Raw genomic sequence first — 27,425 nt, forward strand, 5'->3', positions numbered from 1 at the left:
GCCTGTTTTCGTACCTTTTTTCTAAGGAAAAAAATATACATATATATGTATTCTAAAGACTCCCTCACCCCCTACGCAATGATGTTATTTAGCTCACACAGTATGTGTTGAAAACCAGCACTTCAAACACAAAGTATCTGTGAACACACTTGACTGGGGAGGGAAAAAGAAATAAAAAAAAAAACATCCTACACATATATAAGAAACATCTTCCTTTTATGATAGAAAATTTTAACTATGTGCACCTAGCCATTCTTCTAAAAGGCTATTTCTCCACATCATTAGCAGCTCCACATGCTTCATACAAGTGCTCAATGACAAAGATGCAGATGAAACAAAATATCCATGGGCCAGAGTAAGATTCCCCAAATAGTTACCTGCTTTGCATACCTACACTGCCATACACAATCACTTTTCTCTGCTACAATTAACAGATGGTCTTTATGACCCATGTCCAAAGACATTTTGATTTGGGGACTTTTCTTACAATTCACTATTAAGTTCTAATTAAAAAAAAAAAAAAATGTACATTACTAGGTCTCCAGCTTTGTTCACAGCCTTATAGAAGTCCATTACTCCCACTCTGTAAGAAACAAACCCTTGTTGTTTGTTTGTCTTATAGAACATATGATATAGCACTATTGCGATTAATTTTGATGACAAGAAACTGCATATTGAGGCAACCCAAGACCACCATGGTCTGTACTTCAAGAAAATGCTTAAGAAAAAACAGCACACGACTCCCCCCCACCCCTGAGTGCAGTACCAGACTGCAGTACCAGAACTACTACAAAAAAAAAAGTCTAAAAAAAAATAAAGTAAAAAGCTCTCCTAATCCATAGGTCACCAGGACCAAATGAAACCTGGGCAGGAACAGATCCATACTGCACTTACTTTCACTTAGTTTGCACCTGCCAATATGGCAGTAAAGAAACCCATCATTCAATAAATTCTTAATTAAAAAAACTTGGAACACTTACCAGACTAAAACCAAAAACCACACACCTGAGATAAGCTACTGAGTCATACAAGTATACCTGGTAAGAGCAGATGAAGTAATCTTGCAACTGGAATTATTTTAGCAGGCTTCAGCACAGGCATTCTTCTTCCGTTTGTGCTCGAAGTTCATGTCCTAACATAGAGCTTTACTTTAGCATCACAGCCCCCCACTGTTAAATACTTCAAATGCAAGCACTCGCATTCTCTCCATTAGCAGTTCCAGCAGACCCTGGGGGTGCGAAGTGCTTTTTATGTCATTCCACACCATGATCTCTACCTCACAGAATTCACGTTAGTCTTCATAAACCAACGGTCTTACTGAAATGCCAGCTGCCAGTTCTCCGCGCAAGGAGTGATCCTTTCCTTGTAGACAAGCTCAGCAGACAAAAATACTTTCAGAGGCAATGGTACAGACCAGAGGTACAGTTTTGCTCCGCAGCCTCAGGGACAAATAGCAGCATTATCCACCTAATGCAGACAGAAGCCTTCTCCTTACCACTGATAAAATAAGCCTTTCAGAAGGTCCTTAGTAGGCTACAAACAACATGTTTGTTCCACCCAGACATTACAGCAGGACAAAAAAAGGTAAGTGTCTTTCACCTGTACTAAATGAAGTCACAGCAGCATCAAAACCAGCAGCCAAGGCTCTACACAGGCGGAGTCCTGAGCTGAGCACTCTGACAGTCCTCTCCAGCAGTCTCAACACCCTTGACTCCAAAGCCTGGCTTACCATACACATACTCTGTGCTCTGGTGCCTCACAGAAAAGCCCTCCCGCTCCAGTCATTTGCTCTCCAGAAGCAGTCACTGTTGAAGGCTTTGCTGTTAGCACAAAGGCTCAATACAAGTGGAATATTGTTGCCTTACTTACACCAACCATTTTAACTGGAGGCAGCTGGATTTTTTTTGCAGCCTTCTGGTCTTCTCTTGAACTTTGCATCATGCATTCATGAAAGGTGAAATCCTTCAAGCAGAAGATGATCGGTATTTCTGTTATCAATTCCAATATGCATCTCTCAAAAGACAGATACACTGACATATTAAATATCACTGAACAAATAAGAAATGCAAAATGGTAAACACAAAATTCCTGATTATCAGCCTTTCCACATGTCAAGTACACTTTTTTGGGGGGAAATTTCAGATATTCACTGTCTTCTCAGGACTCCACGTGTACACTGTCTTGAGCAATTAATAGACAGTCCCCCCAAAAAAACAGATGTTTTATTGTCTAAAGTATTGCAATACAACAAATATGTGGTCTGTACAAAGGACACAATAGAGCAAGTTTAAATACAATCAGGAGAAAGAAGTCCCCAAATTCACAGTCCTCGGACATTATCTTATACCAGAACCTGAACCAACAATTTAAAGATTCACTGAAAAAAAAAAAGTTGTTAAAAAATTTAAAGGTCTCCCAAGAGTCTATGGGTGTATTGTCTTACAGCAGAGATCATGGGGTATTCCGTGAAGGGTCACAATGGCATCTTATTGCCCTCAATGCTGATTTTCACTGCATGGGCCGATCTGCTTTTTTTCCTGATATCTGTGAATTTCCGCATCTGTTTGTCCAGTCGACTCACCCCTTTCTTAGAGGTCCCCTGGAACTTAAAAAATAAAACTAATAATTACCACTGAAAAAAAAAAAAAAAAAAAGCAGACGTCCCAAAGGTTCAAGAAAGCAACGCATGCAAGGTTCGACCTGCAAGAAGGATCTGATGCAGTCAGTGGTGTGGGGGCTGGGAGGTGTGAGGAGGGGGTGCACACATTTTCCCCTCAGCCCCACCCCAGCAGATAAATAATCCCCCCAGTGTATGCATCACATATACAGAAGTGGTCACACACACACACTACAGAGGAAAGCTTTCCCATTGTGAGGATTAATAACCACGTTAGTTGTTCACACACTGGGTGAATATACAGTTTGGAATAGTTTCATATCTGTATCAGCTGGAGTTTAACAACAAACATCCTTCACCACATACAAGCTTCCCGTGGGTGGAGGATTTTAGATATGGCTACACAGTAACTGAAGTGGGTTGAGTTGACATATCAATTCCAAACTGCAATTTATTTTAGAAGTCACTGATTAGTACTTAAAAAGCAAGAGATTATTGGAAAAAAAGGAAGTAAGGTTGGAAGCAAAAGAAATGCCTGAGAAAGGCTGACCATACACATTGTCAGAAAGTTGCTGCATTTCATCTCCGTATTTTAACTGCAGCTGAGAAACTGAGATGACACAGCAGGTTTTTGTTTTGTTTTGTTTTTTTAACACAAATACAGTAATTCTGTAGAGAAACGCCACTGGAGAGTGACCTCATGATCCCTTTAACTTTCTCAAAAGCAATTTTCCTTAACTAGACAACAGAAACAACAATAGCAACTTCATACCTTTTAAGTCCGGGAAAAAATATCCAGATATCCAGAATATGCTACTTAGTACCTGACAAAACCATCTATGAAGAGCTGAACCTCTCGTTCCCATCTCTGAGGTGGCTGAGGTGGGGTTCCTCACCCTCATTTAATACTTTATTCATAAAACTATCCACTGAAGTTGTATCTAGGATTTCACTGATTTTCGAAAGATTTTTTTTTTACAGAAATAAATATGAAGCTACCCTTCTGTCACTGTTTGTGACACCTCTGCTCACTGAAAAGAACTGAAATGAGACAAGATATTGCCCAAACGGTTCTCATGTTGATGTACGTCAATGACTGATCTCATTCACAGCAGGGAATTCTGCCCTGTTCTCCTCCTGCTGTCAACCACCCCCTAACTCTCCCATCAGTCAGTGACCTTGGATAAGTAGGCATGAGAACTACCTTGTTTAGTACCAGTAAAACAGGCACAGGTGTTAGTACACAGTGCTACGAAGTCTGACATTAATAGCTAAGACCTCCTGTGTCAGGTCAGACAAACCTTGAGAACCTAAATGAGAACAGGTTTCCCAATGCTCAGTCTCGCTCATCTTGGTGTTGAGCACCCAAAGCTACAGGTGCAAAGCTATTTCTGAGCACAGGTATTTTCACTTAATACTTCTCATTCGGACACCCTGAAGCCACAGAGGCAGGCATCATAGCAGACGTTACGTGCTACAACGTCCTGTTTCCTGCACAAGTTACCATTTAGGTCTCGGTACAGACTTCAGAGAATACAAGGAGAGTTTTCCAAGTTGAAGTTAGGGTGTACACACTCCTTTCCCGTATGTGCAAACTACCAACAGCTGAAGCACAAGCACTGTTCACACCTCCCTTGAGGGATACCTCTCAAACTCGGGGAAGGCAGTGTCATGGCTACAGGGGCATCCTGTTGCCTTCAATGCTGAACTTGATGGCCCGATGCACTTTGCTGAGTCGTTTCTGTTCAGCAAACCGTCTCTTGTGTTTTTCCAAGCGACTAATACCTCTCTTAATAGTCCCGGGCTAGAAATAATATCTCAATTAATGCAAAGAAGTAAAAATAACAGCAGAAAAAATCACAATAATTATTACTTCTTCCATTTACATGTGTTCTACCACGTACTCCAACCTTTAGATTAAAACCATACAAGGTAGATAGAAAAAACAAATAGAACACAGCCAAGGCCTCTACTGAAGCCTGCTAAAACTTTGAAGTTTTCACAAACTGGAAAATCATCCTAAAAAAGAACACGATACAAAAAAAATGGAAGAAAGATAAAATATTGGTGACATGCTAATTAAACTGCTGCTTTATTTTAAGATGTTCTAAAATTAAGAGGCCTATAATCAGATTCTTACCCCTAGAGAAAAGCTCTAGAACAGATAGGATGAAAATCTCTTTCTGGTAAGAGAAGCAATGATACCTGAGTGGAAGAATTTGATGGGCTTAACACAGCCCATTGGATAGCAGAGCTTGTTGTCTACTCAAATTAGAAGAGGCACATACAAGGAACTGCTGTACTGTACAGTAACCACAGCAATAAGGCGACAGATTCCCAGACAGCTGGAGGTACAGTCACTAAAAGAGACTACGCTATGCCCTGCACTGCAGCACTTACCCTAGAGGACTCCATCTCCACATTCCACTTTGGCCTAACCACATAGTCCTTGTTGGAAGGCATTGGCACCCTCGCACGGGCACAGAAACCAGGGTCTCCAGGTCTAAGAGCCCTGCAAAAGAGAAATGTTGTTTTTAGACACAGAAATCTCACATAGGAAGAGTACTACAGATAGTATTCTACCTCTGGAAAAACGAGCTTAACCACTGACTTTAAAAAAAACTCAAACTGCACATTTTTTGCACTATTAAAATACTTTTTTCTAGTCAAAAGAATAAAAATTGCAACCTACTTTTCCTCTCCTGTTAATACTTTCTCCAGATCCCTGCGGGGAGTCTGACCACCAGAGCTGCAAGAAAAATAAGATTTTACAGGCATCCACACGCAAAGAAAGAGAGCAACAAAAAGACAAGTGTGGTAAGAGAAGAAAGATCAGAAATCATTGTTCTTTTATTTCCCTTGTTACTTATACAAAACTTTTCTTGTTGAAGACTTAGAAAGAAAGAAAATTTCGTTTCTTTCTGGTATTCTTACCTACTCAATCTTCTTCGCTGAGGCATCTGTTCCAAATCTCTCTGTTCCCTCTCTTCTCTTGTCATGCCTTTGTAGTTTGAGGTAAGGCCAAAGATGGGTCGAGACCATTCATCTAGTAAATAAATAGGTTAATAAGCACATCAAATTTCTCTAAAACATTCTGATAACTAAACACAGCTTTCAATGTTCACTTCTACTTCCCTTCAACCACACAGATGATTTTTGAACTCTTAATATTTCAGGGAAATCCAACCTTGTGGACAGTAACAAACTGCTTTCATCCATAAAGTCTCTTGCTATTGCTTGCTTTTTTAGAATCTCTCTTAGCTCTAGAAATATTTAAGTGCCAGAAACTCCTGCATGCCACAGTGTTATTTTAGAAAAATGAAAAATACTTCCTGAAGAACAGATCAATTCTGGAATTAGTTTGCAGTCATTCATGGAATACACTACACATGACTATAGCTGTTTAAGAAGTAAATTTTTAGATGGTCATTTAACACCTCTCCTCCATGTAATAAATGGAGCACCTTCCTCCTTTGCTAACAGGTAGATGAGGTCTGGACAACTAGCCAAGAGAGAATTTGGGCAACATAAAAGCTAATTATCTAGTTTTACAGCAGAACAGGAAAAACTGCATGCAGACATTAACGTAACAGTGTTCAATACGAGCTCTGCAAACAAAGCTATCACAGATTAATGAGATTCCTACATTGCAGAGTTAGTTCTAGTACAGACAATAACAACATGCAACAGAAAGACTGATGCAGAAATTAAATTACCAGTGAAATCTAACTGAAGGAAGACAAAAGGTTTACATACTGATTAGCTTCCCTGCCATATCTTTGTTAGGTCTCGATTCTTTGGGGTGTTTGTAAAGGTACATCACAGCTCTTCCAATTCCACTGTGCTTCAGGGTCTCTTGGCTCACGCTGGGCAGCTATAAGGAAGTTTGGGAAAAAAAAACAAACAAGAAATGATGTCTGAACAGTAATGATGTGAACTTTGCAAAAAACAAAACCTACCTTCACAGTAATCTTGGAAAAAAGTGTTTTGGCACTTTTCCACTAGGAATAAGTTAAAGGTTCAAGTATCAAACACCCAGACATAAATGTACTTGAACATTCTTATTTCTTATACACAAATTGAGCTAAGTTTCCTGAAATATTTACTCCAAATGCTCATGTGTTTATATTACCCCAAAACAGAATTACTGCCTTCTAAGCATTCATTTTACAAGGATAAAAGTTTACATGGCAAAAGCCACATATTCAATTATAACCTAAATCAGTCAGAATTTGTGCAAATTCTTATGCAACGACAAATTTCTAAAGCTTCAGTGAATAGAGTCAAGCAGTCATGCTGCAAGAGAAATTTAACTTCTGTTCTGCTATCAAGACTATGCCACACTAATTTTACAAATGTAGCAAAGGCTACTTAAAGTGAACAATCACAACATATGAGCCACAGAGAACAAGGGAAGATAAGTCACTAAGCCATTTAGATTCATCAAGAATCTACAAAAGCCATAGCATGTACCTCCCTGATAGAGGATAGGGAACTTCACACGTATGGTTCCCATGAGACAAACATCTCCTGGCTGACTGCCAGCAGAGCTATTTGCTTTATTGTGAACATAAGCAAAAATTTTGTAATGATTATGTGCCTGAAATTCCCTAGCCAAATTTTGCTCAGATAGACAGCATATCTACAACATACGGAATACTCATTAAAAGCGATGTGAAATTTAAACCAAACTTATTTAACTTGCTGTTTGCTTCCCCCTACATTTCACACTGCATGGATCATCAGTAACATCATCAGCAGTTATCAACACACATTTCTGTAAAGCATGACCATAAAAAACTGAAGCTACCAATCAAATACAGTTAGAAATCAGTTTCAAACCTCTTGCAGGATTTTCAGAAGCTCCTCTCTTATCTTCAGTGCTGGCAGACTTCGGTCTGGAAGAGGAGAAAGCCATTCTTTGATGGCAGACATTACACCACTATCGATGAAAGTTTCTTTGAGGTCCTGCCTAGAAAGTTTAATGTATAGATAAGCCATGAAGTCATACAGGAATACACCTAGATCTTAAGATGTGACGGTCCTTGAAACACCACAGTATGCCTGAGTTTGTTAATTTAACAGGTAAAAGTAGGGATCATTTTTCATTTTCTTGAGGTCACCTAGCTCCAGCATTTACCTGATACTAAGAAAAGCGTTTCACTGCATACTCAATACAACTGTAACGTCACCCTATGAAATCTACCAAGTTCCCAATATTCCCAAAGGTGATAATCATCTGGAAGAATGACTCACTTTTTAAGATGCATAACTACAGTCGGTAGCAAAGTTAATTTCTTTAGTGCGGGTTTCTTTTGTGTATTCAGCTGTCGATCCTCCTGTAGAGAGTTGAAGAATTGCAAGTCAATCAAAAGAAGAAATCAGCAACTCCCATCCACTGCAGTATTTACAAGAAAAAGGTCAGTAGTAAGTTACTGGAGAATTCGCCTTTAGCAGGACCACACTAACTTTATAACCTGGCTCTATCTTCCTACAGTTCCAAAATACATTGTATACAATAGTTTCTCTTAAAAAAAAATCCCCACCTTAATCAACATTCTTCCGGAAAGAATGACCTGTGTTTCTACTTCACAATTTACGTTTATTGCAATAAACTGGAATTCTGCAGGGTCCTGTTTGCTAGCTATGTATAGCTATCCTAGAAATGCTCATAGCAAATCTCACCCAACCTACAACAAATAACTAACCAAAACAGTAACAAGTGAAAATACATGCATTCACATCACCTAAGAACCTAACTACAAAACCTGGTGGTTTAGAGGGATGCATGGTAGAATTAACATTAAAGCACGCATACGTGTATGAAGTGCTAGAACAAAAGCTGTCTCAGTTTCAAAACAATGATGTGATTACCACCTCAGTCCATTATCTCACTATCTATTCAAAACGTGGGATTAAATATCAGAGAGACCCACTACAATCAACAGATTTGTCTCCTGCTGTGTTTGTACCTTTCCAGGTGCTTAACTCACTGAAGGCTCTTTCTACACAATGGTTTTTTTTAATTGTGAGAGAGGAGATTCTTTTAATGCTCTTCTGTTCCAGAACAGCTTTATAGGCACATGCTAAACAACTGAAGATACCACAGCACTGGAGCTCAGCTCTTCCTCTCTCCAGTATTCCAAACTTCATTGCTTTGTTTAAAACATTTGACCACTATCTTGTTGACGACCAAGAAAGCCACAGTTGTCTCCCAGACCACTATCTTACTCTGCCCTTCTTCCCCAAACACATTAAGAAAGACTCCTCTTTCTAAAATTGCCCCCCAATTGCTTTTAATGAGTTTCACCATGCTGTTAAATTGACTGCTACTTCAACAATACTACAGCAATAACAAAAGGCAAGACCCTGGTAATAAAACACAACTCCTTAAAAGAAGCAGTCTGCCAAGGTATAACTCTATTGTTCTACAATCATCTACCACATTATTGTCATTCAAGTCCTTCAGAAAAGGTTTCTTCTCAGGAACAAACAATTAAGTACTGTATATACTACTAATTGCAGGGTGAAATCAAACCGTAGTCCCTATCTCAGGATTTGATATACATACATTTTACATAACATGTATTCATCCCTTTTTATAGGGCAGTTGATCCCAGCTGATCAGTTTACCAAGTTAACTAAATATCATCTTTAAAACGAAGCAGTAATTCAGACTAGCAAAATGACATTAAACAGTTGTTTAGATACTGGAAGCTTTCAGTAGCGTACAGCTTACTACTTCTGAGTAACAAATACCTCTATTTTACTGACTGCACAGGGAAAATTGGTGTTTTTGGAACCTAGAAAACCCACCTCTGCAGCTTCATTCATCTTCACAATCATAGCACTGACCACATCATCTGCATCACTAATAAAAGTTCCACCATCGCGGTTTCGTCTACGCTTGCCACTCATACTCTTCTTTCGCTGCAGCATCATGTCAAAATCGGACATGAAGTCCATACTGAAACGCAAGAAGAAAGTTTGCTGATGTTCAGAAGAGGGTTGATTTCACCACCTTTGTAGAAAATATTTTTTATTTCTTTAACAACCGTTCCACAAATCTCTAAGAACTCTACAAGCATTATGTCTCAATGCCCCCGTAAGATAATTAGATCTCCTCAGTATGCTAACTGGGAAACTAGAAAAGGGCTTCAGCAGCTCTGAGATGCCCTCAGAAGTCTGTAAAAGACCTTACTAAAACACCTAAAGAGATGCACACATCCAGGGTTGAAAATGTGCTAAAGTTGTCACTGAAGCAAATATTTAGCTTTCCTGTACCTGCAATACATTGCTCTAACTCTAATGGATCAGACAGGAAGGAAAGAGGAGAGAAGGCTGGGGTCAAGCCTTGGCACACCTTATCCCCTGCAGCAGCAGAGAAACAAAACTGTGGCTCCAGCGCTCCTTCGCATGGCCCGATGCTAGGAGCAGGGTTAGATGTTTGTTTCATTAGATGTTCATTTCATTCAGGTTTTGATATGACCTACAAAATACTACTACTTCTCTGGAGCAGGAGCAGCAGCATAGGCAATCTGCTATGGATTGCCAAGTGACTGAACTGTACAAGCAGAGAAAGTCATGATCTATAAAAACATGCTTTCTGTAGACACACAGCCCCTTCCTTGCCTTTCATGAAGTCTAGCCAAGTTTTGGATGAACCTTTTTGCTCAAATATTGCATTTTCTATTAACAAAGGAGTACGTAACATATCCACTTACTGCTTCCCTCGTTTGATGTTATCATCAGAGTCCGACTCATCTGCTGTCTCCTTCATCTCTGCATCACCCTTCTCTTCTTCCAAGTCCTCCTGGTTAAAGCCCTGATGGTAAAGGCAGTGTAAGTCAGTGTAGGAATTAAGACAAAGCATCTACGCAGGTGCCTGACTCTTACACTCTAAATGCTTCCTCTAAATCCCCTTCAGATTTACCTGAAAGAGGAACAAAAGATTCCTAATTTCACCTATGACTGTCACAACAATGGCTCTCCCAGTAGTAGCACTGTGAAGGTTATTTAATTCATTGAGTCCAGCAGATAAAAATCTTCATCCCAAAACAGTACATCCTTGAACATGAATACAAACCCCAACAGGCATTCTGGGAATAGCTTCCCATGAAGATTCCACCTGGCAACCCAATAAGAAACATCCCCAATAGCACTTACGGTAAATTCCTCTTCTTCCTCATCACCAGATTCTCCAAATATATCTGCAATCAGGTTCCTGTGAAGGTAATAGTAACACTTATCTATTTATACTGCAGTAGCGAGAACTGCATTTCCTGAGAAATTTCTAATATGGCTGAGTGGAGATCCACCTTCCATTCTGCCACACTGCCCTTCCTCTTCACGCTACCAATAAAAGCAGACATTCACTCTCTGGTTGGTTTTCCTCCATTTCCCCATCAGTGACCAGCATCACTACCTGCAGCCCTGAAGGAATTCATATTCCCAGAAGCACTTACTCTTGTTCGTTTCCAGATTCACTGTCACTGCCAAACAGATCTTTCTCTTCTGTTTTCTTCCCAGCATTCTCTTTTCTTTCTTCCTCTTCTTCACTATCTGATACCATATTTTTCTTCCTTTTATCAGATTTCTCTGAGGCAGCATCGCTATCTGATTCTTCAACATCAGAAAGGATTCGTACTTTTTTTGCAGCTGCCAACAGAAAGAAGCATTACTGCCTGCCCAAACATAATTGCCATTTAAAAAAAATTATGTCCATTCTAAAATCTTTTTTATTCAGTTGGTAACTAACTACATACAGTACACCATCCATACAAACTTGTCATTTCAGAACTTACTCTCACCCCTAGTGTATCTTAGAAAATATAGAGAAAAAACAGCAAAGTAAAGAAGTACAATGGAAATACTCAACATGAAAACATGTGCCAGCATAAAGCAATGTTACTGCAGAATATATATATATATTTTTACTTGTGTTAAACCTACCTATTACTCCAAAACATTAGATACATATTCACACAGAAATGCAGTGAGAACAATACCTTCTCCAAAAGCAGTTGTACTTTAAAAGCAAAACCACTTTGTGGTTTCACATTTATCTTAGATGCTTTCTTCACATAAAAATAAGGAATTAACAGTAACGCTACTACTTGTCATGTCACATTTTTATTTTCATACTAAAGTTGCTTACGTGCTTTCTCAGTGTCATCCTCACTGTCAGAAAGGATGGCTGTTTTCCTCTTCACAGTCTTCTCCTCTTTCTCATCTTCATCGCTGTCTGAGATTTTTCGTCTCTTAGGACCTTCCTCTTCACTGTCAGAGCCCTGAAATCCTTCCCTCGCACGTTTGTTATCTGAATGATGAGAATCATTCTGCACCTCCTCCTTCCTGTCCTCCCCATCACTGTCATCAGACTCTATTTCTTGTTTGTGCCTGGGAGCAGACTCGCTCTCCGAGTCACTGGCCGGCTGCTTGCGGACCTCCTCACTCTCCGAGTCACTGGCCGGCTGCTTCTGTGTTTCCTCATTTTCAAAGTCACTACTGTGATCCCTGTGAGGTTCTCCATTTTCAGAGTCACTAGCTTGATGATTTAAGGCATCTTCATTTTCAGAGTCACTTAAATGCTGATTTGGACGGTCCTCAGCATCAGAGTCACTGTCTTTCCCTCCATGATCTGCTTCATTGTCTGAATCACTTGCATTGTGATTTGGAGGCTCCTCGTTATCTGAGTCACTGTCTTTTTGCCTCGGTACATCTTCATTTTCAGAGTCTGTCATATGAGGCTCTCCTGTTTGCCCATCCTCTTCTCCATCACTGTGTTCATTCTGAAAAAAGAAAAGTAATTTTAGGCAAGCAAGCAAAAATCTATATAAAAAAGATTTAAAAAAAGAAAACAAGAAGTGTTTTGTGTTTTTGCTTGTCCTTCCTCCCATGTGATTGCCAAGGGTACTGCAGACTGAAATACTTTATTTTACATATATAAAATATATACAGAAATTAGATGATTTGAGTCAAAGGACTCACTATCATATACTACAGATCAAGAAAAATATTAAGAGATCAATAGAACACCATCCATCCTGCTACTCAATCCTATTTTAGAAACAGAATCCAAAAAAAAAAACAAACATCTCAAGTGAAGAGGCCCAAGAAGGGTCCAGTCCTTCGAGTGTAAATACTTAATTACTTCATTTTAAGAAGTGAGGCCTTCAAAATGGTTTAGTCCAAATCCTACAAAATAAGGCAAGTAAACAGACTCCCACACTGGTCATTTCTGAAGATCTCAAATAGACATTTTTGTACGAAGTACATTTTACTGAAACTGCATGTGTTACTTTCAGAGTAAAGCTCAAGAGAGCTTGCACCCTCTCCTTACTTAACAATACGCCAAGACCAAAAGGCCTATAAAAAACAGGAATAAAGTTTTAATTAGAGCCTTAAGAGCATTATTAAGAAGCTTTGGGTTTCGGTGGGTAAAAACCTAAGAACAGGTTCAACAGTTCTCTCCCTTACGCTCACAGCTCCCATGCCTACACGGATACCTGAGATAACTTGTGTGTATAAACACACCAACCTTCTGAAAACTAGTGAAACGCAATCCTTTGTCTTCTACACAGTAACAACAGAGCCAAACATTCCATTTATGGAAAACTTCAGCAAGCCACCTGTCTCTATCCTTACTGATGACAGAATGCAGTTTTATCTTTCCTAGAAGATCTAAGTTCCACTTGGAAAAAAATGCATTTGCCTAAGAAAACAAAATTGGACTCTCTTGAACACCCGTGCCTTAATTCAGCATGTCTACAGCAGTCACTGTCACAATAATCCCGTTTTCAGCTGAAAAGAACACTGATGAGAGCCTCTTTCCTAAATACTTCTCGGAGAAGCTTTTTTCAGGGATGATTCTCTCTTCTCAGCTGCGGACTCCTTTCACTAGCACCTTTGCAAACTGAGTATTTACTGTCCTAGAAGATGCTTTAAGACCTACATGTCCTGGAGCTTCCAAGTCTCTTGTTAGCAGTCTCTTCTCCTTGACAGGACAGACTTCCTCTTTTTATTTTCTATGGTCATTCCACACCCACACACAACAACACAGGTGTATCTATCCTACAGGTATGACAAGCAATATTATTTATCTTTATGACATATGAATAAGAAGGTCTTTTAAAATAAAACAAATAATAGCTTTTAGGAATTACTCCTTCCACAATTATATTAACTGATAAATAACATCACTTTTTAAGATTCTGGATCTTATGCATTTATTCTCTTAGCTAGTACTTGATAAAGTGACAACTTCTGAACAACTGCAACATTACTAACAGGAAGTTACACACTGGAACAAAATCAGGACTACAGAATTTTAAAACACACTTCAAATACCACTTCACTGCTTCCAAGTTACCTAACGCTAGCTATAGAACTGCAGCTGTGATAACTCGAGTACTCTTCTGTCTCCTGCTTGTATGTGACCCTACAGTGGTGTCAGCCTTTTGAACCACGCTGGTGGCACCATTCGGTATTTCTCCTTTCTCCTTACAGAGCGGAGATACAGTTCAGTTAGAAATCTGAAACTGGAATTTTAAAGAATTAAACAGGAAGAAGTTACAGAATTGAGGGTGCAGAACTGAGGAACACCACACACCCAAACTGCTCCCTGTTTCTCACAGGATTTTATTTTGTGCTCTTCATCAAGATGATGTATTTTCTCTCACAGTATTAATGAAGAAAAAAAAGCTACAGCTGCAAAGGGAAGAGGAAATCCAGATTTTACAACTATGTTACAGATTGGATCACTGAGAGGAGAAGAAATGCAGAGGTCTACACTTAAGTTGACACTTATTAAAATACACGTTCTTCACTCCTTATTTCTGTGCCATTTAATGTTTGGTGGTTTTATTTGTTTTTTCCTGATTTCAGATGGCTGATACTGAGTAGGTACTTATAACTATGTCAGCAGCAATAAAGGATTTTGCTAAACAAAACCAAAGAAATCAACAGAAATATTTCTGTTTAAACTATTAGGTTTACTATCTACCAGACTAGAAAGTCTTCAGCAAAAAAGTAAACAGAATTAAAGAACCAACTTGAATTTATAACAATTCTTAGCCACTCAACGTTTTTAAGGTTGAAAGCATAGCTGCAGGTTACGCATGCTCCTATTCAGGATACATTGCTAAACTACAAAGAAGCTCCTATGCAAAATACTTGGTAAGAAATCATTCCAATTATATAGCAGTATTACTAAAGCATTTTACAACATACTGAACCTCAAATCTGTTATGCAAACTGACAGTCACTCTTCAGAGGGAAGCTATTTGGGGAGGGGAAGCATCCACACATCCTAATTAGCTCACACCATGATCATACGGTGCTTTGCACCACAGGATCATGATGGTAATTACAGCTTCTCAACTCCACTGCGATACCATCACCTACAGAACCACTTAAGAGAGAACTCAGGAAAACACAGGTAACAGGTGTCCCGGCACGGGTTGGACAGACAGGTATCATCTACTCCAGTCCTGAACCTGTAAAGCACAACTCAAGCTAACCCAAAAGCACATAGCTGGACAAGCCAAGACAGCCAGCCCTGCAGTGGGACGACACGTGCTACCTCGGACTCAGCACTACATCAACGCAACTGAGCAGCTTCTAAAGCGGAGGGGAGACACACCTGACTCACTCAGAACCTAGGCAGAACAAACAGGCCCTGTCCACAGCCATTTGTTGGTGCAAGGTCTTCTGAATAAATTAACGCATCTGTGAATGTTTTGGAATGTATTTCATGGAGGAAGTAAGTGCAACTTCACAATGAGATGACTAAACTCTGCAGGACAGTCCACCTGCATCTCTCCCCTACCACCCCTCCCCCCTTTTCTTTTAAAATGATTTGTCTCTAAAAAGGTGTGTTCAAAGAAATCAATTATGTTATCTTGGAATATTCTATTTTTATTTTTCCAATTATTTAATTAAAAGTTTAGACATCCTCAAAAACAAGTAGGTCTCAGGTAATTGCTACCACATTTTTCTGTAATTCCTTTGCTTTCTTTTCTTCCTCCTCTTTATCTATAAACTTCTTAATTGAGATGTCCTTGATTTTTTTAACTGAAAGAATTCTGTAACATGAGGCTTTAGTACAGTATAAAGTAAGGAATACATAAAAATCAAATTTACAGTGTTATCCTTCCATATAAAGCTTCAGTCAGCAAGTAGTTTATGGGATCAACATGCAGCCACTTTTAAGATGTACTATTATGGTAGTTTAATAAGTTCAATAGAATTGACCCATCCACTACAATCTTATGAATGACATTTTTTAAACTAAGGTATACATGACCTTCACGGGCAGATCAGGAAGCTTCTGTTTTCAGAAATGTAAGATATTTGTGCATTTCTTAGCAGTCACAGTCAAACCATAACTTAAATGAAGAAGACAGCAGCAACTTGGTTAGAGTGTAAGATCTAAGCCATTAAAGATTTCCGTATGAGCCTGACTTGTACAAACACTGTAAATGTGATTTAATATTCATTACTGTACTAAAACTATGTGTTATCTAATTCTATTTGTCTGAAACAGAATCAGTAAGGACATCAAGGAGAACATTTATAGATAAAGTGGGACTGGGGGAAGGAAAGCCAGAAAAGAATTGTGGAAAAGAAAAACCCACATACCTGAGACCTACATAAGTTATTCCTCAGGATTCCCCTTTTCTTTAAAGTTAAGAACCTGAAAAAAAAGTTGGAAAGTTTAAAACTTCAGTTCTTTAAATTTGAGTTCTAAATTAGAGACGAAATAGTAATTAAATAGACTTAACTGATTGGGCTGTCTCAAAGGTATTATTACCTTTGAGTGTCATTCCTCCCACATATTCCTAAAGATGAAGGAAATAAGAGGATAAGAAAATTTAAGATAAGTAAGTTACTGAAAGCTACTCTCCTTTTACAGACAGCAGCTCCACGTTATCAGTTGAGTTGCACTTTGATGTACAGAAAACATCAATTTACTAGGAATATAAAAGTTCGTAACAAAAGAAAATACTTAAAACTTTGTGTCTTATAGTGAACGTGAACCTTCAAAGGCCTTAGTACTTGATTCGATGTGGTTAAAATCTTAAAAATCCTTTTTATGTGTGTGTTTTTTAAATGTACTTTCTGTATTGTTTTACCTACAGAGGAAGATTCAACAGCCAACACAGAACAAAGCCCTTACAATAGTGGAGGTACATGAAGAGGATCCGTAAGCAAGGATAACGGGTCCTAGTATTTTTGATTATTTAAATCAGAAAAAGTCATGCCAAAGATGTAAATAATAGTTGACTGTTCTTTAGGCCAGATTTCCAATTACTTGATCACAGTAAGCAAAATTTAAAAATCACAGGAGTACAGAAGAGTAAGAACAACCGACCAAGTCTTCAAACACCAAAGAAAAAGATTAACGTAACTGTAGCAGCAACATGACTCTCCACGCTCTCATCAGAATTTCCTTCCACTAAAACAGAAGCACTTAATCCTTACCAAAGACAGTTATTTCTGTCACACACAAAACCATACATTTTCCCCCTCTGAAATCCTGATTATCACAACAGCAAATGCTGCCTGACGACAACTCAATTTCTTCCACTGTAAAGAAGTATCAACAGCTTTAAAAAAATGCAAATCTGCTTTACACTCAAATTCAAGAAAGTGCAAAGAACTTCCCTTTTATACTCTTTAAAAACATATTCATTTACTTTCTAACTCTGATGATACTACGAATTCAGTAAAGAAAAAAGAAAAAGGATTGTTAGTTATACTGCAACAGAGGTGAGGTAGGGGATGGTTAGACCACATGATCTTGGAGTTATTTTTCAACCTTTATAATTCTGTTAGGTTGCATTTTAAGCGAGTTTTAAAGTGGATAACCACTGAAAACCCATTCAGAGTCAATCCTGATCTTTATACAACATGAAACAGAATTTGCAGAACAGAGTATAACGTCTCTGATTTCAATTTTGAAGAGCATCACAAAGCTTTCCATGACAGAACTTTGCTGACAGAAGACAGGATGTCAAAGCCAAAATTAGTCCTTCCTAGAAGGCCCTACAAAGACCTGATGTAATTCTATCTCAAGACAAAAAATTCCTTAAAATTACCGTTAACCCCAGAATTGTCATAGACACAGAACCTTCATTTTTATCAGAATCTCTTTCCAACTACACTAATCAAACCACAAGTTAAGCGTCTCCCCTCCAAAGACAACCCCAGATCAAACACCACCACCCTTTTCATAGGGTAGGATTCTCAAAGCAGAAAGCTCTTCAGAGGAAAGACAAATGCCACTTAGAAACCTGGCTTTCCACAAAGAATTCTATTCCTCTGCAAATGACAAAGTAAAAAATACAGGATAAAATAGTCTTCAGCAGTAACTTTCACATTCAAGAAGAAAGACTAGAGACAAAAAAGCATTCATTCTTTGCTAATGAAACATATGCTCCGTAACGCATGGTTTTACCACGCATTTTACCTTGCAGAATTTAAAGCAAAGTTCTGAATTCCTCAAAATCCATTGCTTACCTTTTCAAGCCCAAAAAATTATCTTTTTGCAATCAAGTACGGCAATATTACACTTTTTCTTTTTTTTTTTTTAGTACAAAACAGGGAATGCTATTATAACAATTTAAGACTGAAATAAAAAGATACTACCCTACTTCTTGGTCAGGAGATTACGTGACACAACCCTTTCGGGAAGTTTTGCCAGACAGGACACTTAAGAACAACTCAAAAAATGTAAAAGTCTCAGTTAAAAGAGCAATATTTCTTTAAAATGAGTATCAGTTTATGAGAGAGCAATCCTTATCTAGACAAAGTTCCCACGGTACCTCAGAGTGGTGCCCTACGCTTCCGTTCTCAGATCCAGAATGCTGCTCATTTCCTTCATCTTCAACATCAGATCCTGAATCTCTCTCATCTTGCACCGGAGTAGCTCCACCGTCATCTACTCCGAATGGAAACAAATAAATTAATTATTTAAAAAGTAAAACTCGGTGACGTCTCCCAGCGCCAAGAAGCGCCCTGACAGCCGCGACGGGTGACCAGGAAGGCAGATAACCCCCAGCAGCGCGGAGCACCGGCGGAGAGCCCCCGGGCAGGACGGCCGGGAGCAGAACCAAACGCCCCGCAGAGCCCCGGAACGGGAGGACCCCCCAGAGCCCTCGCAGCGGCTCCACATGCCCTCGGGGGCCCGATAACGCCCCGGAGGCCGGCCCCAGCCCCAGCCCAGCCCCGTCCCAGCCCGGCGGGGCCCGGCCCTTGCCGCTGACGGGCGCCGACCCAGGACAGGGCGCGGGGCAGCGCAGGGCCCGGGCGCTCCCCGCGGCCGCTGAGGCCCCGCCGTGCCCGCCCGCCCTCCCGGAGCCCAGCGCCGCTACCTGACTGCTCCCCGCCGTAGTACTCGCTCTCCATGACGGGCTCGCTCCCGCCTCGGCCCTCGGGGCTGGCGGCGGGGCGCGGCCCCCGGGGCGCCGCTCACCGACCTGCGCCTCCGCCGCCCGGCTCAGCCCGGCCCAAGATGGCGCCTCCCCTCCGAACGGCCAACGGCCGGCACTGCGCGTGCGCCAGCCCCCTGCCCCGGGCGCCCCGGCCGGGCCGCTCTCGCGAGACTTGGACGGGAGGGTGGGTGCCATCTTAGGGCGGTGCGGGCGGTGTGAGGGGGAGGCGTGTAATCGCCCGGTGCGGGGCGGTGAAGCTAGTTCAGAGTTTCTTATTTCTAGTTTCTTTTTTTTGTTTGTTTCTTGTACTGTACTAGTTTTAGTTAAGTACTGAGGCAACTGAAGAAGGCTATGAGATAAAAAGACTATGTTGAGCCCTTGTATCAACGCGGAAAGGAGTACAGAAATGTAAAATGCTTGTTGTTTTAATAAAGGTGGTTCCTTGTATGGGCATTGGGGAACTTGCAAGAGACTTAAAACACAGAAAATATTAGGAGACTGTTTACACACTGTCCAGAACTAAACTCGTTACCCAACTTTTACCTTCAGCTGGTCTAAGGAATGTCTGGTAAAAACACCTCCAAGATTGATAAAGGATGGGAGATCAAAAGTTTCAGCTGTGGCCTTGAATAACAAAGATCTTACCATTTAAAAAATAGCAGAATCAATCTGCTCGCTGCAGATCCAGTTAACAAGAATTAATTCGAATCTATCCAATAAGGCAGAAGAGCAAAACCAGAGTTCAGCAGCCCGAACACTGTGGGCTCTGGATGCCCTGGTGGGCACTGGCTGCTGTTAGGGTACTGCAGACCAAAGAGGATTCCTGAGGCTGGCTCTGGATATCGAGGCCTGGCTGTCTGTATGAATTTAGGTCTGCCTGCCCTATCTGAAGCTGCAGTTCAATCCAGTTCATGTGTGGGTGGTGCCTCCAGATTTAGCCTTCAGAGTCAACTGAAAGTTGGCCTTAAAGACGTCTTTTAATTGCTGACTTCCGGAGTAAACAGGTAGAAAGATCCATGTCTGTTTCAGGAATTGTTTTAGGAGCCTTTATCCTCTGAGCGGCTGCATTATTCAATTATTTGGAACACCTACAATATGTCAGTACAGGATTACGAGGTCCAACTTCTGTCATTGATGAGTCATTTTAAAATAGAAAGCCTAATATATCCATGTGATGCTCATCTGCCTCTTCTTGTTCTGTGACAAAACATCTTAATTTTCTCAGGGGGTACAGGCTCTCGTGTGACAAACAGAAAACAACATCTGTTGAAGCAGTGTCATTTGGGATACTTCTGATAAACATCAATGATTTTTATAATCCTGCATGCTTCTCTCTTGTTCAGGGACATCAAAATTCAGCCAGCTGAGAACTCTGGTCTGAAGTGAAAATGAGTCATCATTTCTTCTGTGCTATGGACACTTCAGGATGGATGGCAGAGAGGTTAAGCCCTTATTAACACATACACCACAGCAGCAAACACACTTACAATACATGAAGTTCATTCTACCATGTTAAATACAGCTAAATGCTCTTATTTGAGTCATTACTCACAGTGTCAGAATCTTCTGTGTTTCATTTAGAAGAAGAAATTGGTAGTGGAAACACTGTCAAATGATTCTTTGATACAATCCTATATTCTTAGCAAAAAGGCTTTTTTTTTTTTTTCTTTTTTCTTTTTTTTTTTCTGAAAAGCAGCATACATAAAACATAAACAAACATTTTCTTTCTTCACAGCTCTTTTGCAGACAGACTCCATGTTCTCTTAGCGCTCCTAAGAATTGTGTTCTTAATGGTATTGTGTCCCTTTTTCCCTTCTTTTATGTGATGTACAGCTTTTAGATCTTTTTACACTGTGTGCTTTCACTGGGATCTTCTCTGGAAGGAGCAGGCACATGCCAGTATAAGACAAAAGGTTCTCATTGTTTCACTTATCTGGCTTGTTAAACAAATTTAATGGCTCTTTACAACTGACTAAATAGAAAGAAGTAATGACAACTTTAATCTGACTAATAACAACACGGTAAATAAAGGTCTCTGCAGACAAAGCAGTAAAGTAGGAAATAACAAGTTGGGAGTAGTCAGGGAATCATAGAATAGTCTGGGTTAAAAAGGATCTTAAAGATCATCTACTTTCAACCTCCCTGCTCGGCAGGGTTGTCAACCACTAGAGCAGGCTGCCCAGAGCTGTATCCAGCCTGGCTTTGAATGTCTCCAGTGATGGGGCATCCACAACCTCTCTGGGCAACCTGTTCCAGTGCCTCACCACCCTCTGAGGGAAAAAACTTTCTCCTAATATCTAACCTAAATCTCCCCTGTCTTAGTTTAAAACCATTCCCCCTTGTCCTATCACTACCAACACATATAAACAGGCATTCCCCCTCCTGTTTATATGCTCCCTTCAAGTACTGGAAGGCCGCAACGAGGTCTCCCCAGAGCCTTCTCTTCTCCAAGCTAAACAAGCCCAGTTCCCACAACCTTTCTTCATAGGAGAGGTGCTCCAGCTCTCTGATCGTCTTAGTGGGCCTCTTCTGGACCAGTTCCAAGAACTCCACATCCTTCTTGTGCTGGGGGCCCCAGGCTTGCATGCAGTGTTCCAGGTAGGGTCTCACAAGAGCAGAATAGAGGGGGCCAATCACTTCCCTCTCCCTGCTGGCCCCCCCTTTCTTAATGCAGCCCGGGACATTGTTGGCTTTCCAGGCTGCAAGCATGCCCTGCTGGCTCATGTCCATCTTCTTGTTCAGCAGGAGTCCCAAATCCTTCTCTGCAGGGCTGCTCTCAAGTTCTTCTTTTTCCAGTCTATATAAATACCTGCCATAGAAGTACCTGCCATTTTCTATGACCTATAATGTCATAGAAAATAAGGATCAAGGGGAAACATAAATAGAAACAAACAAAAAAGAGATTGAATGAGTACCAAGGTGCCTATGAAACATGGAAGCCTACTAGGTTACAAAGCAGCATCAGATTATGATGGAAACCCTCCTTGGAAATTAATTATTAATTAATTATTTATGAATATGCCATGTTCTGCAGTGATGTCAAGCCATTGTCTCAAACTCCATCTGTAATTAGGCTGAGATGAGAAAATAAATAATTTCTGCATTTGCTGAAAGTGAAAAGAGGCATAGGCTTTTCTCCCTAAAAGTAATGAATTCCCCATGTCTCTGAAAGGAAACCACCTAACCACAAACCTACTGTTGTGACATCCCACACGCACCATGCTGGACAGGGTGCGACTGTGTCTTAAGCACCCTCATCTCAGCAGTGGCAAGTAGTCAGACATCGGTTCTGACAGCCATTCTGCAGGTAACATCTGTGTGTGCACTAGCACGCAAGCGTGCGTGCACATGTCTCTGTCCCTCATGAGCCAGAATGTGGCACTTGCTGGCCTGTAATGTACTCTTGTAATACCCTCTTGGCTGCATCCCAAGAGGAAGGATGGAGTGGCACTCAGACCATAATGGGATTGCACAGTGGGGGAGAATGACCTGCCTTCTAGCAAGCAGAGTACGCAGCACCCACTTGGCGTGTGTGGAGGTGTGTAATGACACAGATCCCAGAGCCCCACCAGTCTGCCTCTCTGTACACCATCATGAACTGGCTGGAATGAAATAAGCCTTTCCCTGAGGGACAGACTGCTCAAGACAATCAAGGGATGCACTTGAAAAATCATTTTCTGGTATGTACTTCTTATTTAGCTTGCTTTGTCCCTGCAGTACGCCTTTCAGAGTTAACAGACATCAGTGATTTAAAGCTACAAATCTGCTTAGAGGGAGGCGGTTACTGTAGACAGGAAGGCTTCCGAATGAACTGTTTACATTGGAGATGGTTATATCCAATCCACCTCCCATCAGAAACCTCATCAAAATAACTAGTTTAACATAAAATGATGCTTGGCATCTAGGGCTCGGTGATACAGAAATGACAAGGCCACTTTGATTTAGCTAGAGAGGAAATGTGAGAGGGAGTGCTATGTGCAAATTAAGCCCTTTGATCCTGACATCAATCTCTTAATTAGGAAGCTGTCAGGAAGAGGCAGTTCTGTTAACACATGTCTATCCAAGTAGACCTATTGCTCTGCACAACAGTAGGATTAATTTCACCTGGGATTATCCAATTTTAATTTGTCACATTTCTCAGTGCATTATTCATGTGCATAAAATGTGCTGCAAATTACTCCAGTGCCTCTGTTACCCCTAGTTACAACTACAAATGTGTCTACGCCTTGCAGAGTCCCTTACCAAACTGTCTTCAGCAGTAAACAGAGTTGCTCACTCCTGGCAAACTCCTGTTATCTTTCCATATTCACACAGCTCAGTGACCCTGACCTGAGCTCCCCCCTATTCAGTCACAGGCACTTTTGTTGAAGAAGCCAGTAGCAAGCTGCCTGCTCATCTCTCACTAGGTACATGTGTACTACAAAAAAACAAGGCTGCTTCTGCTTGGTATATCAAGTCTCTGCTCCTTTAGCTTATGTTTTCTGCCTCTTCAGTATGTCTAGACTTAACTGTGAAGATCCACCTCCCTTCTGATATGTATTTCAGCCATATGATGAGTTATGCTTTACTTCAGACCACTTTGAGTTCCCTGTGTTTCCATCTCATACTGTTTACATGTCATGCCAGTACAGAAATACTGTAGTACTCTCTGTAATAGCACTGCTACTGTCTTTCAGTCACAAATGTTAAAAATGTACTGTTCTAGAATGTGATTCTCTGCCCAAAACCACGCTGCATTTCGAATTTCAGCAGGTATGTTTCATTTGCTGAAGAAACATGTATGGCACCTTTTCCTGCAGTCTAATTGCACAAAAAGCTTTTGTTTTAGACATCTACCTTGGCAGTATAAAGGTATGTACTTTGATTTATTTGCTGATTTTTGACCTTCATCTAAAAAAATCAGTACTTCTTGAGAAGATGTTGTTAATCACATACGGCTTGTAGACTTCTAAAAACTGTTGTATCAGAAATAAAAGTCTGTTAAAGAACTAGCTTGAGGCAAAATCCCTGAGTGAGAATGACTCTCAGAGTTAGAAACTTAAAAAATGCCCTCTGCTTTGTGGTTTCCTTACTGTCTAAAAGCCTCTGAGCCCTGAAGGGCCTATGCTCTATTTCTGCTGTAAAACATAAACAAAACACTCAGGTAAAGAGGCTAACGTTAAAACACAAAGATGTAACACGGATAAGCACAATTTACTCCCACATACTTACTCCCGCGCTTGAATGCTTACCTCCGATTTCACTATGGAACCCCAGGGATCTCAGGCACAGAGGCTTTTTGTTATCTTTCCCATCACACAATTGCAGCCAAACTGAACCTAGGAAACAAGAAAGTAAGAATTCAGGCAGTAGGTATACCAGGACATGTTCACAATTGTTGCACATTTGTATTTGCATATTTAATAAGAGTCATACAGAGTAATGCATAGCGAGGCAAACCACCCACTGTGTACAATGTCCCGAAGGAAGGTAATGCAGTTAGGTTAGGGGGTCTAGAAAAAAACTCATCCCCACTGCTTGGGCTTGCAGTTCAAGGATGAAATGTGCCTGACTTCTGGATACTTGCTCTAGCTGGAGAAACCCTGTACCTGCCTCACTCCAGGTATACTACCTTTCTGTCTCATTCCCAGACATCACATCTTGTGCTGGAATTTAACAGCATATGCAAGAAGAGCACGGGATTGCTGAGAGTGCATTTGGAGCAACCAGAAAGTGGGAAACTCCTAGCCATCCCGTCCTAATGTGGAAAGAGAAGTGGAGTTAATTTCCAGGGAGTTAACTTGCACCTAGGTGCTGGAACACAGGGACAGAGTGTTTGTTAGGAGATAGTGATAACAAAACCAGGATGTTTTAAACAGACTACAAATCCCAGTCCCTTTAGGTGTGTGTGTAACCATCGGTATTTCAGTTTACTGCCCCAAGTTCTTTTTGTCTTGAGCTCTAGGTACTGTGAAACACAGTCCACCACAGTCCAAGTCCAAGTCCAACATAGACTGATGTGCATTTTCTGACCTTGCAGAAAGAGCTGCACAACACCAAAGGGAGAGACGAGAGACACAGGCCCAATTTTCATTTATCTAACAGGGTCACTCAAAGAGAACCTCAGGGAAGTCAGTGGTGTTTGAGCAGCACAAGACCAGATGTTAAAGGGTTTCCTACTGGGAGTGCGTTCCAGGTATTCTGAAAGGATTCAGGCACAGAGGAGGAGAGACTGAAGTTTAAGGTTCAGCCAGGCAAGAATTAGCCTTGCTGCTTACTGGAACACCTGACTTGCAAATGACATATATGCTGAACTGGGAGCAAAGTCCTGTAATAAATAACTGTGCCTCAGTTATTTCCGCCTTTGCGCAGCAGAAAACTGCCACTTGGTGAGGGATCCTTTAATGGCACCAATGCCAGGCTCACCGTCCCTTTCCTTCTTACTCCTACGCTTATGAAAAAACAGGGAACTAAGCTGCAGAAACCATACAGTGAAGATTTCTTCTGGAAAGGTAATTTCCCATCCTGTGGGCTGCAAGTTGGTTTATTGCTGCATTATTGTTTTCTTTCAGAAAGAAAATTGACAGAGAGAGCCAGGTGTTGTGGGAAAGCCGCCATTCAAGCAGGAGGGGGGTTGGTCAATCATGATTTATCTGGGAAAAAGCATTTCAAGTGCTGAATCTGTGTATCCTGAGATTATTTGGGATCTCTTTTCTATATGTCCATTCTTGGCCACTGGAGGTAGCTACGCCTTTGATCTGACCCAGCAGGGCTGTGCTTCATGTTTGCTTGTACCACTTCCTCTTTGTTCTGGGTGGACATTTCTGCCTGGTCGCAGTATTCTGGTTTCTGTCTCAGGTTAGAAAGTACCTATCAATTGTGAGTCACTGTGGCTGACCATGGCTCATCCTCATCTTGTTTGCCACGTACTGTGATTCTGTACCACCCGGCTTCACTCATACCAACAGGTCACCCCATCTGGAAGCTAGCATGTAAATCCAGTTCCCACATCGTGAATAAGGACATGAGGATGTGGTCGTAAGAATAATTGGTCTTGAAAGAAGGAAATTCCTTCTTGAGAGAGTGTAATAAAGAACAGGGGGGAAAATGGCAGCCAGAAAGAACGTTGCAGTGCTAAGTTTTCATAGGAGTGCAACAAAATTCAGAATCATCTTAGTTACAGATGAGCTCTGGAGGCAGCTCTAGTCTCACGGGGAATTCATAATATAGTCACATAATATAGTGTGTTATACTGTACACAGCAGTTGCCATTTCTCCATGTGCCACATTTTGTTCTGGGACATTCTACTTCCCTTCCTATTGTTGGGTCACATGTGAAAATTGCATTTAAAATTTCTGCTTTAAAATGTGCTTTAGCGTTGGACTTCTACTGCAATAGTCTGTCATCTCTTGATGACATCTCTTGATATTTTTTACCCTGGTGTCACAAATACATTCTTGAATTTTGATAAATGGTTATTTTTAACATATTATGTGATGATTTTAAAAGCGGTAAATTGTTCTTGGCTTGCTCAGAAACTTGTTAGATCCATGCTATTGTATAGCCCTTTATAGCAATGGATAGGGCACAAAGATCACGCAGCTTGCCAAAGTACTTCCTAGTTTCCATTTTGCTACCATAACAACCTTCCTTATGTTTAGGACATTGATATAACCCACACAGTGGCAGTATCTAGCATATATGGGTATAATTGCTCCTTGCATTTAGTCTGAAGGAAAGGTGGTTTACACACCCATCCATCTTAACTAAGGCTGTGATTTACGGAAGCTAGTTACACCTTCCCAAATAACAGAGGTAAAAAAGTGGGCAGTTACACAAAAGCACATGATAAAATGAGCCCTAATTCTCCCACTACAGACTTTTCTTCCAACAATGAATATAAAAGTTCATTAAAACATGAGGGAGGAAACAATGTTGTCCCTAAACTATAGCTTAAGGTTTCTTTAATGCTGATTTTCATTTTTCAAGTGCATGAATTTCCAAAATCAAACAATTACTTTAAACACTTTTCTAGTAATTTAGTTGCAAATTTTTAAATCTCAGAAACTCCTATAGCTGCAGCATAAAATGATGATAAACCATTAAATGATTGAAAGTATTAAATCAGAAAAATAAGAAAATCTGGGTACCTCTCAAAAATATGTATACAAAATATTACATAGAATTGTAAATAGTTATCATAAAATTTAACCATAACATTTTAAAGCCTTTACACATGATAAAGAGAAAAAAATCTCAAGGGTTTCAGTGAAATTATTTACGAATTATCCCATCAATCACTTACATTAATGGCACTGCAAACTGGGGTTTTGATGATTATCTGTATAGCAAAGGTAAAAAACAGAACATCCAGCTCAGTTAATCTTTGTTT

The 27,425-nt window shown here is 40.5% G+C and overlaps 2 protein-coding genes across 5 annotated transcripts in view; one reads left to right on the plus strand and one right to left on the minus strand.

Annotated features, from left to right (window-relative positions):
• Window positions 1-2,203: 2,203 nt before the first annotated feature.
• IWS1 (interacts with SUPT6H, CTD assembly factor 1) lies at window positions 2,204-19,176 on the minus strand. 4 transcript variants are annotated; one of them, XM_038183894.2, is made up of 15 exons: window positions 18,994-19,176; window positions 18,445-18,560; window positions 11,775-12,408; window positions 11,083-11,275; window positions 10,784-10,841; window positions 10,342-10,442; window positions 9,434-9,584; window positions 7,874-7,956; window positions 7,460-7,589; window positions 6,374-6,491; window positions 5,552-5,663; window positions 5,310-5,366; window positions 5,018-5,129; window positions 4,263-4,421; window positions 2,466-2,605 (listed from the first exon to the last, which is right to left on the minus strand). In XM_038183894.2, the coding sequence occupies exons 1-14, from the start codon at window positions 19,025-19,027 to the stop codon at window positions 4,293-4,295; spliced, it is 2,028 nt and encodes a 675-aa protein (XP_038039822.1). In that variant the 5' UTR covers window positions 19,028-19,176; the 3' UTR covers window positions 2,466-2,605; window positions 4,263-4,292. The 4 variants fall into 4 exon arrangements, with proteins under 4 accessions (XP_071898557.1, XP_027320278.1, XP_038039823.1 ...); XM_072042456.1 differs by lacking the exon at window positions 4,263-4,421 and having other exon boundaries at window positions 2,204-2,599; XM_027464477.3 differs by lacking the exon at window positions 4,263-4,421 and having other exon boundaries at window positions 2,204-2,605.
• A 6,224-nt stretch (window positions 19,177-25,400) lies between these two features.
• Window positions 25,401-27,425, plus strand: part of MYO7B (myosin VIIB) — a 48,723-nt gene continuing 46,698 nt past the window's right edge. The window contains exon 1 of the mRNA XM_038183890.2: window positions 25,401-25,544. The gene's annotated coding sequence lies outside the window, so the exon portion shown is untranslated. The remainder of the gene's footprint in view (window positions 25,545-27,425) is intronic.

The sequence above is a fragment of the Anas platyrhynchos genome, chromosome 9, assembly GCF_047663525.1.
Source record: "Anas platyrhynchos isolate ZD024472 breed Pekin duck chromosome 9, IASCAAS_PekinDuck_T2T, whole genome shotgun sequence".
Classification (NCBI taxonomy): Eukaryota; Metazoa; Chordata; class Aves; order Anseriformes; family Anatidae; genus Anas; species Anas platyrhynchos.

Bases quoted from the DNA above. Each gene is read 5' to 3' on its own strand.
- IWS1 (XM_027464477.3), bottom strand. From the start codon at position 19,027: ATGGAGAGCGAGTACTACGGCGGGGAGCAGTCAG. The intron at 5,664-6,373 runs GTATGTAAACCT...TTTATTTACTAG, and splicing joins TATGGCAGGGAAGCTAATCA to ATGAATGGTCTCGACCCATC. The intron at 2,606-5,017 runs GTAAGTGCTGCA...TTATTTTTTAAG, and splicing joins TGGAGATGGAGTCCTCTAGG to TTCCAGGGGACCTCTAAGAA.